This window comes from Centrocercus urophasianus, unplaced genomic scaffold, assembly GCF_019232065.1.
Source record: "Centrocercus urophasianus isolate 14NV4802_14NV808 unplaced genomic scaffold, USGS_Curo_1.0 seq_10, whole genome shotgun sequence".
NCBI classification, from domain to species: Eukaryota; Metazoa; Chordata; class Aves; order Galliformes; family Phasianidae; genus Centrocercus; species Centrocercus urophasianus.
Window position 1 is genome coordinate 49,400,582 of NW_024884142.1, and position 13,642 is coordinate 49,414,223.

The window sequence follows — 13,642 nt, forward strand, 5'->3', positions numbered from 1 at the left end:
TGAGGGATTCCCCCTTAAAGGGGGCTGTAAGAAGGAAGAGGACAGGCTCTTCAGCAAGGTCTGCTGCGATAAGACAAGGGGAAATGGTTTCAAACTACAAGAGGGGACATTTAGACTGGATATAAGGAGAAAGGTTTTTATGATAAGGGTAGCGAAGCACTGGAACAGGTTGCCCAGAGAGGTGGTGGATGTCCCATCTCTGGAGACACTTAAGGTCAGGCTTGACAGGGCTCTGAGCACCTGATGGAGCTGTTGGCGTCCCTGTTCATTTCAAGGGAGTTGAACTAGATGGTCTTTAAGGGTCCTTTCCAATTCAAAGGATTCTATGATCCCCAGCAGACCTGCCTGATGCACTCTACCCCAAAGGGTGTGCACGTTCTGTCCATTACAAATATTTTTACAACTGTCCAGAACAATTTACATGCAAGTGCATGGTGGGGTTGCTACAAACTCTTTTCTGACTGTGCACAGCTCTAGCCCAAGGATGAATAAACTGGGCAGCTGAGGGAAGCACAGCCCACAGGTGCTCAGGTAGGATGGCTGTCTAGCCCTGCATCAAATATGACACAGCCCTATGGAATGGGTTACTGAGCAGCTTGGCAGGTCTAGGGAGGCCAACAGCAAACCACAGGCATTAATTCCCAGCTGGTGCCAAGCTAGGTCTCGTGAAGACATTAAAACGGACATGAAAATGATCACACTGTCTTCTCTCATACATAGCTGGCATTCCTGAGCATCCTGAGTCATAGGCCATGGACTGCTTGCTTTTAAAGTGTGAAGAGAGAAAGCAATGCACTTGTGTTCTGTTCTATTCATCCTGCATAAAACCAGAACTTTTCAAGCTTTAATCATGGGCTGACACAGAATCCCATTTCACATTGTCAAATCAAATTAGTTTGTTTTCCTAAAGTCACTTTTTCACATTTAGGATTTTTTAAAATTGGTTGTGTTTCCTACCACTCTTTCCTGAGTACGTAATTTTCTTGGGAAATACATAACCTGAAAAATTCAGGGCATAAGCTGTTCACCAACTACCAAGACTTATGAAGAAAGGAGTAGCTTTTGTCTAAGCATGTTCTATTCACAATAGAATGGGGATTTGTTTGTGTTAGGGTTTGTTTGTTTAACAGCTGCCCCAAAAGAATCTCAGTGGAGGAATGCCAGGATGATGATCAGCGTGGATGGATAGAGAATGTCCATGATCCTTTTCCATGTGTGAGAAAAGAGATACAGGCAAAGGTAGAATACAGCAAAACAACTTTTTTGTGCACAGAGGGTGGGTGTTCTTTTATCACATCAAGCAGAGGAGCCTGAGAAAAACTGTGTTCTGCAGGGAGTTGTCATTGTTCTGTTCACACCAATTCCAGTACAGAGAAAACACTCAAGGTTATAGATTATCAAAGTCAAATCACTGTAACTTGAACACGTCAGAAAGTTTCCCTTGATACTCAGTGTGATTTTTTTTTTTTCCTTTTTTATTCCAATATTTTCCCATTTTACACCTTTAGTATTTTAGAAGTCCAAAAATATAGGAAAAAGTAACTCTTAGGTTATTTTTATTTTCAACTGTGTGTGTCAGATAGCTTTAGAACAAGCTAACAGTACTATGGTTGAGGTGTATGCAACTGGTACAGTTCAGTAGTACATAAACAACTAAAACAAATGCACCATAGAACTTAAATTACCAAAAATAAACAATATTAAACTATATAGAGCAGTAGGTAAAAACAATTACTCTTAGGACTTGCACACTAAAAGAAAAACATCTACTTCTGATTGAAATCATGAATTTCTACTACATTTTACTGATACAACACTACAAAGAAAAAGAAACTTGATTGAGAGGGTGTCACATTTCGGTTTTGTTCCAGTGATGCACAGTCACATGAAACCTTACATCAGTTTTCCATGAAATGAACATCTGGTTACTTTAAGTACGATATTTCTTGAGTTAATTTTTTTTTTCCCCCCTTTTAATTTTTGGAAAACTTGCAAGTAAAAATGGTTGAAGTAAAATAACGTTGCATGTTGTTTACATATTCCTCAGGGATTACAGGAGTAAGAGCAGTCAGGAAGCTGCAGTGTTTTTAACATTGGTAAACAAATACTGGATTAAAGTGCAACAGTCCTTCTGACAGCACACCTGCTCCGTGCTGGAAAGAAACCTCTTCCTCTCCATGGAGAAGCAAGGGAAGATTTAAGTGTCAGGCATGTTTCTGTCGAAAGTCAGTAATGGCCTTCCAGAGTGTGCATAGCATTCCTCCCCTGTAAAGAAAAAAAAATAAATCAGAGATGCTCAGGTACGAGAATATTCTCTAGCCTGAAAGTATTCCAATTCAGGTGCATTCTGATTTTCTTGTTCTAGTTTTGATTAATAAAGTTCTACGACTGAGTAGGAAGGTTGATCAAAGGTAAAATCCAACACGTATTCAAACAGAGAGCAGAGTCCTTTTTTGATTACAGTGCAGGACAAACTTTTACTTTCCAGTTGCCTGCTTTCTGGAATTCAGACTTCTGGACCTGCATAAACCCACAGCGAGCTGCCAATGTTATGAAGGAACCACCTGCTAAAGTTTTACTACTTTTAAAAAATTATTTTAAAACTAGGAACCCTCAGTGCTTGGTATCTTCTCTTGTTTCTTCATAAGCTGGTCCTGCTGTGGCAGATGCACCTGGCATGACTTGCTGAAATCTAGCATTAGCTGTAGGCCGTGTTCATTTCTGCAGCTTTGCGATAATGGTGAACTACAGCACATTTTGCAATCTCAACTTTTAAAGTAAAAGCAGGGCTCTAGTGGATTCCCAGGGTATCCAAGTGCAAGGTAAAAGCTTTACTTAAAAATAATTCCTTTTGCTTGGCTGTAAAAGAAAAGCTTGTTTTTAATGTGTAAGCACTATAGCAGCTTATCAGGACTGCATAGAGAGATACAAGAAATACTGGACAGTGTAACTTCTATTAAAACAATGCAGCACAATCCAAGAAATGGGTTTAGTATCAGTTATTTGTTCATGTAACAAAACCTGCTGCAGCTGCATGCAGTTCACTTAACTGTGCAGCCTTACCTCAGTCTCAAACACTTCAGGTCATCTCGTGTAACATAGCAGAGAACATCCATTAAGGTATAGTCTTCAGCCAAGAACTACAAAGAAAAGTTAAATATCAATATTTTGTTAGAAATACTATCTAGCCTTATATGCTGTCTGCCCTTAGAAACAGAAGTTTGGAAGAAATCTAGAATTGATCCAACATGTGCTGCATCTAAGAAATGAATCCATATTGTACACCCTTGTGAAACACAGTGAAGCTACTTATTTTTTGTGTAGTATTGCCCACACTGACATACCACGTTACTCTAAACACAGTGCTTTTGCAGCTTCTCAAAACATTTGTCAGTTGGCATTTCCATTGTTACCACTGGTATCTCAGAATCTTGACTTCAGTGAATGTACATTGAGGCATAATTAATACTACATTAAAAAAATTGGAAAAAAAAAAAAGCAAAAAAAAAAAAAGCTAAGATTCACATTTTCAAAAGTGGCATCTAAATTTGATACTTGAATTTCCAAGAAGCCTTTGAACTACATGAAGGTTTTCTTAAGTCAGCCAAAATTGAGGTGCTCAGCACCTCTAAAATTATCTACCCTTTGCTGCAGAATCTTGATGAGATTTCACTTAACACAGTTAGCTAAGGGTGAACATGTTCTCTGTATCCAGGGCATAATCAGCAGGAACTGCTACCATCTGGGAGGATGCTGAAAAACTGTGAGGCAAAGCAATACTGCCTCTTTACAAGGCTAATTTATTCTTACTCCTTGTCAGTTACACGATCTATCTATCTATAAAATTATAGCCTTCATACTGGTAGCTTTTTCTTTTCCTCTGAAAAGAGATTCATTTTCATTACTTCACACATTTTGAGAGACTATTTGTTTTCTTCTTGTGCTCAGTCACAAAACAGTACTGCATCTGTGTCACAAAGCAATCAGAAAGCACCATTCTTACCTTGTTTATTGTGGCCTCATCAGCTCCTTGAACGCTCAGCCAGTTTATGAGATCAGGGTCCTCAGTCCCTGTGCCAGTGGAATGACGATGACAGACAGATAATCCAGGAATATCTAGAACAAGCATTTCTCTTTTTTAGAAGGTTGCATGTTGCCAAAGCAACACCTCCTATCATTTTTACTGCTGAAGCACTGTCTTCAATCACTCTTCCCTCCACCCTTAGGTTAGCAGTACCCCCACAAATCAACGTCAGTTCCTGCAGCCCACAGCCAGTTGCAGTCTATGGACAGTTCACAACTATCGTGCTTGGTTACGGTCAGTTACTTTACTCAGACTGAGTTTGGGCCTGGGCCTGAATGTGAAGGCAGTTAAAGCAGCATGAGCATCTGACACAGATACTTTCCTCTTCGGAGAATGACTCAGATAGAAATTCAGTATCATTGTAATTGTGTCTACACAGTGTTTCTTACACAAATTAAATATTCAGGGTAACTCATACAACTGGTGTGTAGGCAATGCTTTACAGTGAGAATCAGCTGCTTTTGCAAAGTGGCACTTATTTGAAGCACACTACATTGAAGTACCAAACTGTATTAGCACTTCTACCCTCTTTGAGGTATACAGATCAAACTCAGCTTCACTTAGTGAGCTTTAAGTTGCACTTCTGTGTCATCATTTAGATAGAGCCTCTTGAATACACAATGTTACAACTGCCATTAAAAATATTTAAGTCGTACTATTACTTTTATTGTGATTAACAAATTCATCAATTTGTTTCTTCAGTGTGCACTCCAAAGCACATTTTGTCAAAAGCAACATAATAAAACATGTTTGCTGAAGCTGGCTCAATAAAAACAAGATTTCATCTGTAGCCAGTGTGAAATTTTTCTCTGAAATAGCTTCTTACCTATCGGCTGTGACCTAAGCCGGAGGTTTTTGATCTCCTGATCTTTTTCTTCTATAGCTTGATGTAAAAGGACTTGAAATTCTCTCTCCTTTTGAATCAGCTCCTCCAGTAACCTGAGAAGCAAGAGGAAAAAAATGCATTATTATTATTATTATTTTTTAAAGGTGGTTTCAAGTGTTCAGGGAAACACATCCTACTAAACTTAGACTGGAAACCTTATTGACAGAGATATGGACAGATTTCTTCTCTTGCCTTAGGAATATCCTATCACTATAAACTTTTATGACTCACATGAAGATAGAAGCATCTACTCTTCTGGTTCCTAAAGCTACAGCTATTAAGCAGCAAAACAAAGCAAATACTCTGCCTTCATAGACACATACACATGCTGAACAGAACAGGTAGTATGACACAGTTCAGTGAAATTTATACAGCCAGCATTCTGTTAAAAACAAAACTGTGGAATTCTTCTTCTCAATTATTGAACCATTTCATAAACCAAGTGCTGAACTTTGTCACTTTATCCTGTGTATGGCAGAATGCCAATTCACATTCCCCCAGCAGATATTTTCAAAAGCACGGCAGGGACAGAGCAGTGATGAAAAAGGGGTGGCAGCTTATGGGTCTGTTTCTCAAGTGGGGAAGATATGCTGTAATCCACACAAGGTCTCTCCTCACATAGTAGAGGGTTTATACCTGTCCTCCCATGCTTTATGAATGTCAGAAAAGGCAAAATAGCTTTGGTGCTCTCCTAAGCAATTACTTTTGAGAACGACAAGCAGAAACAAACTGGAACCTATGTCTGAATCCCTCATAATACAATGCCAGAGGAAACCCTTTAGAAGTTTGGTGACCAGCACCATTCAAATTGATCAAGGGTAAAAAGTCAGAATACAATAGAAAAAGTACATGTGAAACTTGCTGCTGTAACTTCCTGTTTTATATTTTTATTTCTTTATTTATTTTTGTAAAAAGGAGGAATTGTGAATCAAACACACTCAGAAACATGGCTAAAGAAACTCGAGATTGAGAACCATATGCTCACGTTATAACTCATAAAGCCATTGGTGACTCTCCAGTCTTAGAAAGTTCTACTTCAAAAGAATCACAGCCTCTTCATCCCTTCCTTGAAGTCTTTGTCAGCCTGAAAGCTACACATTATCTGTTCCATTTTAGTGCAGCTTTTTTGCTTTTTTTTTTTGTTTTGTTTTGTTAGTTAGGCACTGCAACTTTTCTTCTGGGATGCTGAGAGATAAGGGCATTGTGGAATTCAGCTGGTGGAGGTACAACAGAAGCACTCTCTTTGCACAGAAATGAACTGCTTCTTATATGATTGCTACTTTTAGGAATGCATAGAACATGTTGGATTACCAACAGCACAGCTGCATTTGAGTACTTTCACACTAGAGCTGACAGTTCTTGAAAAGTCCACCTCCCATGCTATCAGCACTGCTTTGTCTCTCTGCACACACCCACACCTTGGTTACTCTCCATGCAGATTAGTATTCTGCACAGAGTCGTGCAGCCTGAGGCTTTAACTGAAGCTTTCAGTTAATGTATTCCTCCTCTACCCATTCTGGTTGAAAAAAGGGCCTTTGGGGCCAATAAACCATTTTCTCTCAGTAGCTACTTGCTGCAAATGCCAATAAAGCTTTAATTAATTCCTTAATTAAACAACTGCCCATATTATTTACCTCAAAATTTGAGTGTATGACAGGATGTGATTATTTGGCCAAAGGTTTTGCATTCAAGAAGTTTACAGAAGTAAGGTTCTAGAAAGCAATACCTCATCCAAGAGGATGCTATTCCTGAGCATAAACTTGAGAAGTCAAGTGAGACAATCTGCATCACGTTTGTGTTGTTGCTTTTAAGTATATCAATAAGGTAAACCAAATATTCCTCAGTGCTCACCACAGACATAAATAGTGAATTGTAAAATGAGGACTGAAGAGTTCTTACTCTATCAAAAATAGTACAGCATAATGAATTACTTTAATTATGGCAAAGTTCCTGGAAACACAAGTAAAGAGCAGTTTAACGTTTTAATTTAATTTGGGTCAACTGCTACATAGAATGTTCTGGCAGCATAACAACTGTACTGAAGATGTATTCTCCTTCTGCAAAGGTCACATAAAAAATTTACTGAGGTCAGTGGGAAATCCAGTGTCATATAAAGCTAAAATAGCTGCTCCAAACAGACTATTTGGTACATGTTAATGAAAAGAAAACAAGATTATATGGAAAAACTGTTTGGATAAAACAATGGGAGTCAGAGATCTGTGTTTTTAGTTGAGAAAATAATATCTTAGTAAAAGTAGAATACATATACGTTCTGAAAAAAATCCAAAATACAAGTTTCTGGATCACCTCTTATTTAAAAAATGCACACATTTTTCCATCTCTGAACCACAGCATTTTTAAAATAAAATAAAGATGTAATGCTTGCTTGTAAACACAAATCCTGCTGCAGTGAATTCTGCACACAAAACAACTCTGGAAGTTTCCTTTGTCAGTTCACGTGTGGCTGTCGACTCACTTTTGTTTGTTCCCAGGAATAACTACCAAAAAGAACAGTGTGTTCTGCCTTAACAGAAACAAAACATACCACCATTCATCAGCTATATACAGCATATGAAGGAGAGAAAAAGCAGAAGCTTGGCAGCAAGATAAACATTTTCAGATCTTCCTTGAAAGGGCGCCTGAAACAAGACCAACTTCAACTTGTGTTGTTATTGTGCTGAAACGAATAAAACTAACATGTGATCAGTCACAACTATACCATGACTATCATTTAAAGAATAAGTTGCATTACTAATCATTACTATAGCATTTTGATAATGGCAGTACTATTCTAGTATGTATAATTAAAAACACAAACCAACATACAGTCACAAGAAGGCTGGTGTGTCCTGATGCCCAGACTTACCGATTAGTCTCTAATTTTAGCCTGCCCAGCTGGACACTCAGTGTTCTCTGAGCAGCCTGTGAGTCATGGGATACTGTAGAGCTGAGTGTGCTCACACCTGAGGTAGCTACTGCATCTTCCATGACAATGCAAGGCTGTTGGATAGTTTGATTCTGAGGCTGCTCATCTTGATCTTCTTCAACTTCTATATCATCTTGATCTGCTGCATCACTTTCAGATGCAAGACTAAAATGTGGCCTCAATTCTATTAGAAAGATTAAAATATAAGGAAAAAAAAAAAAAAGCTATTTAGTGATTATCCTACAGCTTTGATTAAAGCAGACTGGAAATTTCTGGAGACCTAGGGGTCTAAGACCACTCACACCATAGAGTAACAGCTTAGCACATTCTGATTCAGCCTATAGAATGTTCAAAGTCCTTAAGAAATAGAAATCTGGCTTAGTAAGATTTCGAATTTGGCTAGCATCTGATGTCAAACTGCAGAGGAATCTTACAGTTCGCCCTATATGCAGAACAAACAGTACTGCACTCAGTCAGAATTTGCAGTATGAATGCTGTCTGCTTTCTAGTGCCAGGATTGATCGAGGGTTTGCTGAACTGGGAGGGAGTGAATGACTGTTACTGCCTGCAGTAGTTGAGGACAGAGCTACCATACTAATACCACTTCCTATTAACACCTATTAAATGCTGATTAAAGCAGTATTAACCCACTCGTGCATTAGATTTAGGCTACAGCTATCAAGAAGTACAACTGTGTGCATTGTAAATGATAACTGCAGCTGAAAACACGAGAGTGAAAACTTAAGAGATTCGGATATCTAGAGGTCTAAATATCTGAGATATTTAGCATTCTCTCATTGAAAGAATATCATGCTTGCCAAAAACTGTATCCAAACATACAGAGAGAAAATAACAAACTGATCACTTTTCCAACAGTTAAGGCAGCACACTTCCCTTCTACTTGTCAGAGTGAACACTGCCTACTTTGTAGTGATATGCACTCACAATATCACAGACACAAAGCTGTAAGAATACACTGTTTTCTGTTATTCCTTGTTTAAACTACCTACCAGAACTTACCAGGGATGCAAGATACATGCACAAGATCTTATACTCCTACAAAATCTGTTACTGCATCAACATCTGTTAATCTCAGCCATTTTACGTAAATCTTCCTTCCTTCCTTCAATTGTGGCTCCTTATGACTGAGTATTCCCTTTAGCCTCCACTTCAAAACATACATGTATATATATATGTACATACATGTATATATTTATTTATTTTTTTGCCAGTTTTTTTTTTTCCTTTATGCTCAAGAATCTACAAGTAAACTTCTTTCCAAAAGGGACATTCATGCCTCAGTCCAATTAACCTCTTAATTTCAATGCCACTTGCTTTAGAGCCAAACATACTAAGAATAACAGCTGCCTCTACTTAAATAAAACAAAGTAGATTTATCACACAGCAGCTCCCCAGTTGTTTTTTATGTTAGGGAAATACGTCTGTATTTGTTTTACTTTAAAAAACAAAAACATCACACTACTAGGAACACAAGTTCATTTTGCCATTGTAGAGCAACCATCAGCAAGTGTAAATACACATTTTTCAAAAAAAATTAACCCATTAATTAACCTGGGACCAGAATAGCAATAGCTGTCTGCACAGCTTTTCTAATTATGTTGTCCAATGCAAACATCCAGTGGGGCTTGATGTTATGATTTGTTCATCCTTTGGATTGCAATAGCAGCATTTTGCACTTCAAAAAAGGCAGCCTCAGAGCACCTTTGCCTGGTAATGCTCATTAGGTTGCAGAATTGTTTACATTACACATCTTGGAAAGTGCTTTCCAAAGTAAAATGGACAATACACTTATCAGTGTTAGAGCTGCAAAGCAGACAGTGAACAGGAAAAAAGTCCCTGCTAGTTTCAAAATCTTAAGTGAAGCACCATAATCACAGCTCTAAAGCACATTTAAAGAGATCAGGCAACAAATATTTGCTGAGCAGTATGAACTAACTTACCTGGGACCAGAATAGTAATTGCTGTCTGCACAGCTTTTCTAATTATGTTGTCCAATGCAAACATCCAGTGGGGCTTGATGTTATGATTTCGGAGAACTTTATTGACCTAGCAACACAGAATCCAAGTCAGCCATCAGATCCTCCACAAATTAATAACACTATGATATATGTCAGAATTTTGTAAAGTGTTTGAACTTATAAATGTTGCATCAGAACAAGTGATGTAAACTGTTTCATGTTGATGCTGAATGAAGAAATTGTTAACAAAAGAGTGGAAGTTGACAAGACCACACGTCAGTGACAGGATTTTGTAATTTTTTCTAAATGAAGTACAGTTCCTGTGTTAGGTGTTTTCAGATGGCTGGTACTGAAGCTTATTTAACATTTACAGTCATAGACTGACTGGAAAAAAAATGCAAGCTCCAAGACAAATACCAAGGACCATATTGTGAAAGCTTTGTGACTTAACCTAATCAACCTTGTTGCTTTTCTTGGTATGATTTTCTCTGCTTGCTCTGAGCAGTGCTTCACTATGTTAAAGAATAGCTGTAGGAAGTATAAAAGAATTACTATAACAGTGCTCCCTCTTGATTTAGAAAATAGTTAATGTTAGTTTAGATAGTTAAATGAAGAAGACTTCATTTTGATGCTGTGCCATCACCTCTTTCCTTCTACTGTTAACTTCATACAATGAGACAGTTGCACTTGTGAAAACTTTTATGCATGTTTAGAAGGCAATAAAGTGTTATTAATCGTATTATCACTGCCCTAAAGCAACAGTGCTCAGCAAGGCAGGAATTGACGTAGGTGCCTGTACCAAGCTGGCTGGCATAGAACTCATTTTCTTTATAGCAGCTCGCAAGGTGCTGCGTTTTGGCGGGTAGCAGACTGCTTTTCCACTACGTGGTCCCTCCACCTCCTTTGCTTAAACAATCCCCATCTTGACCCACAAGTTTTCTCTCACCCAGCAGCCGGCTCAGCTCACCGCAGCACCTCGATCTCCTCAGTTCTGTCCTCAGCGGCCACAAGATGGCAGTTGGACACTACGCAGAAGCGCACAGAGCCTTAGGCTTCCCACAGCCCCCTCCAGGCTGCCCACGGCCTGATGAGGCAGTGCACCTCCTGCTAACTCCTACCCACAGCAGTGCCTTTAGCAGAGCCTATCTATCCGACTACTGAAGAAGCACAATGCATTTTTGTCAAGAACAACAACAAAAAATCCACAGGAATGTCTTTGAGCTTTCCAGACTGTAGCACAAAACTACTTTTTTTCACGGGTGATCTGATGAGGACATCTTGGATATTAGCAGGGTAATCCCAGGTTACGAAGTTAAAAGTCCTGAGAACAAGGGAAATGCTTTCCCTCACTATTAACAATATGCCTGCCTGTGAAGTACCTGAGATGGATACACATCTGGATGAGAGTTCTATTATAGAAATTTAACATGTCAAAAAATAAAGGCTGGCAAATTACAAAGCAATCTTTTTTCTTTGACCTTTCAGTAGTTATCTTAGCTAAATAACAGTAGGGGGAAAGAAATGTGTAACTTAAAATAGCAACTTACAACAATGAAGGTAACAGAACAAGATTAAATATTTATAGAAAAGAGCATGAACTGACTGTTGTCATAAAACAGCTGATGCCCAAGGACATCTGTCAGAAACCCAACACAGATATTCATACTCTTTCCTCCCATCAATTGGTTTTCTGGTCTTTGTACACATATATTTCTTTCAGCTGTCCGAACAGAAGTGATGTGAAGCTAAAGAGAGTGGAGAGCTGAAGAGTATTCAGAGTGAAGACTTCTTTCCTTTGAGGAAAGCTCTCTCTTACAGATTCATTTTGCACATTAGCTTTTTTTGGTAGGCAGTCTACTTCGTTGTCACTATGGTGTATGCAACAAACAGTTTAAATGCTGTACAATCTTTCCTGACACCTCTGTTCTTTCTCAAAGTACACAAGGTCAAAATGCTGACAAGAATGATCCACCTCAAGTGCCTACTAGGGCTGTCATTTCACTTTTCACTTCAGAACTTCAGGCTGCATAGAGACGCCCAGCACAGCTGTTTCCTCCCATGTAAATTATTCATCTTAAGCTTTAAGCATAATTGTTTGTGAACTAACATTGAAACACACAGCTGGAAAACAAAACCAATTTGCTTTTGGTACACTAGCTATTTAAATGGTATTTATATGCCTATTTGGCTGCTGCTCGTTGTTGGATAGCACAAACTTTGAATTAATTGCTGTCACAAAGAAAACCTTTTTTTCTTCCTTCTTATTCTGTTTATTATAGATTGACAAGAAAAGCTTCTAACTTTGGTTAGCAGCTAATTCTGATGCTAACCAAAAATTCTAGAGTCAGAATTCAGATCAAATGTATAATTTAGGTAGCATATTATATCAGGCCATGGAAGTACTTAATGCATTAATTTATAAAATAAGGCAAGTTCAAGAGCTTTATTTATGCAAGACTTGCTTGACAGTCAGTGTCAATCTTATTTACCAGAAACTCTTACAAAATGAGATTTTTTTAAAAAAAGGTTTTTCTGCTTTGGCACTGTGACAAAGCTTATGCAACTGTGCTGAATGAAGATTCTTTAATCAACAAAATCTCAACATCTATGTTCGACATTTGCGTCCTGCCAACAGTCCCACAGCAACCAAACCCAATCATGGCTGTGGGTTGTTTTCCTCGTTATTACAAGATCAAAGTTCTCATACATTACTGTTTCTGAAATTCTGGAGGGAAGTTAAGAAAGTTCCATTTACTTCTGTTTCCTAGATTTTTGCAGTTTTCCCATGCAAAATATTTAGTAAAAATGACAACTTACAGCATCTTGAAAACCAAACAGCACAAGCTGCACTTGACTGATACCGTGGCTGTCGAAGTCTAACTCCAGTTTCAGTTTTGAAAGAGTGGTTGCAATGATTTTACGATCAGTGGACCGTACAAACTCTCTGAGGCTGGAAACAAGCGTTGTAATATGTTCCCATTTTAGCTTGGGCTCTTCAGCTCCCTGGAAGAAGAACAGAGAGGAAAGGAAATAGTTTTTATAACCATCTTTTGAAATGTACACCCAGAGGGCCTTCAGCCAATAATGTTAGTTGGCAATACAATTTTTGGAAACTGATGCTATAGTTAAGGCAGAAGTGCAACTGCAGGTCACATACAGTGGCTGTGTAAACACAACTGTACCACTGAGTTCCCTGCGAATGCAGACTACTGCCCACAAAGTACCTGACTTTATTTTACAGTAGTTGCTGAAGTATATGTGCATATTATGTATGTGTATATGCTATACGTGCACACCACTCTGAATTGCAATTAAAAAAAAAAAACCAAAACAAAACAACCACGTACTTTTCAGAATGCCTCTGAAAGACAACATGAAAAATCCCACCACTGCATTTAAAAGAAGGAATTAGTCAAGGTTACAGAGGAGGTTTGGAAAAATACTAATTCCTTTCTACATCATTTCCTTTTCTACAGAACTTTCACACTTAGCTGTTTATTAAAGCAAATCTACAAATCTCTCCCTTCTCTATGACAAAGTCTAGTGCCTATCTTTAAAACTTACTGTGTTTTTGTATATGCTACAAAAATAGCAAAAAGTCTCAAAAGTATTCATCAGAATAAAGACCATGAATAACTAGGAAGCAGAAGATTTTATTTACTCTCCAATATAATATAATATGGAATATAAATTTAATTTTCAAACCTTAAAATTAAGTCAGAGATAGAAAACCTCACTACTTGTTCAGCATGCAGCATTAAACACCT

The 13,642-nt window shown here is 38.1% G+C and overlaps 1 protein-coding gene across 1 annotated transcript in view; it reads right to left on the reverse strand.

Annotated features, from left to right (window-relative positions):
- Positions 1–1,539: 1,539 nt before the first annotated feature.
- The window catches only part of MAP3K5 (mitogen-activated protein kinase kinase kinase 5), a 92,183-nt gene continuing 80,080 nt past the window's right edge, over positions 1,540–13,642 (reverse strand). Inside the window, exons 24-30 of the mRNA XM_042810623.1 lie at positions 12,693–12,878; positions 9,858–9,963; positions 7,837–8,080; positions 4,911–5,023; positions 4,004–4,116; positions 3,064–3,140; positions 1,540–2,265 (exon numbers count right to left, since the gene is read on the reverse strand). Coding sequence (XP_042666557.1) covers positions 2,205–2,265; positions 3,064–3,140; positions 4,004–4,116; positions 4,911–5,023; positions 7,837–8,080; positions 9,858–9,963; positions 12,693–12,878 — 900 coding nt within the window. The 3' untranslated portion in view covers positions 1,540–2,204. The remainder of the gene's footprint in view (positions 2,266–3,063; positions 3,141–4,003; positions 4,117–4,910; positions 5,024–7,836; positions 8,081–9,857; positions 9,964–12,692; positions 12,879–13,642) is intronic.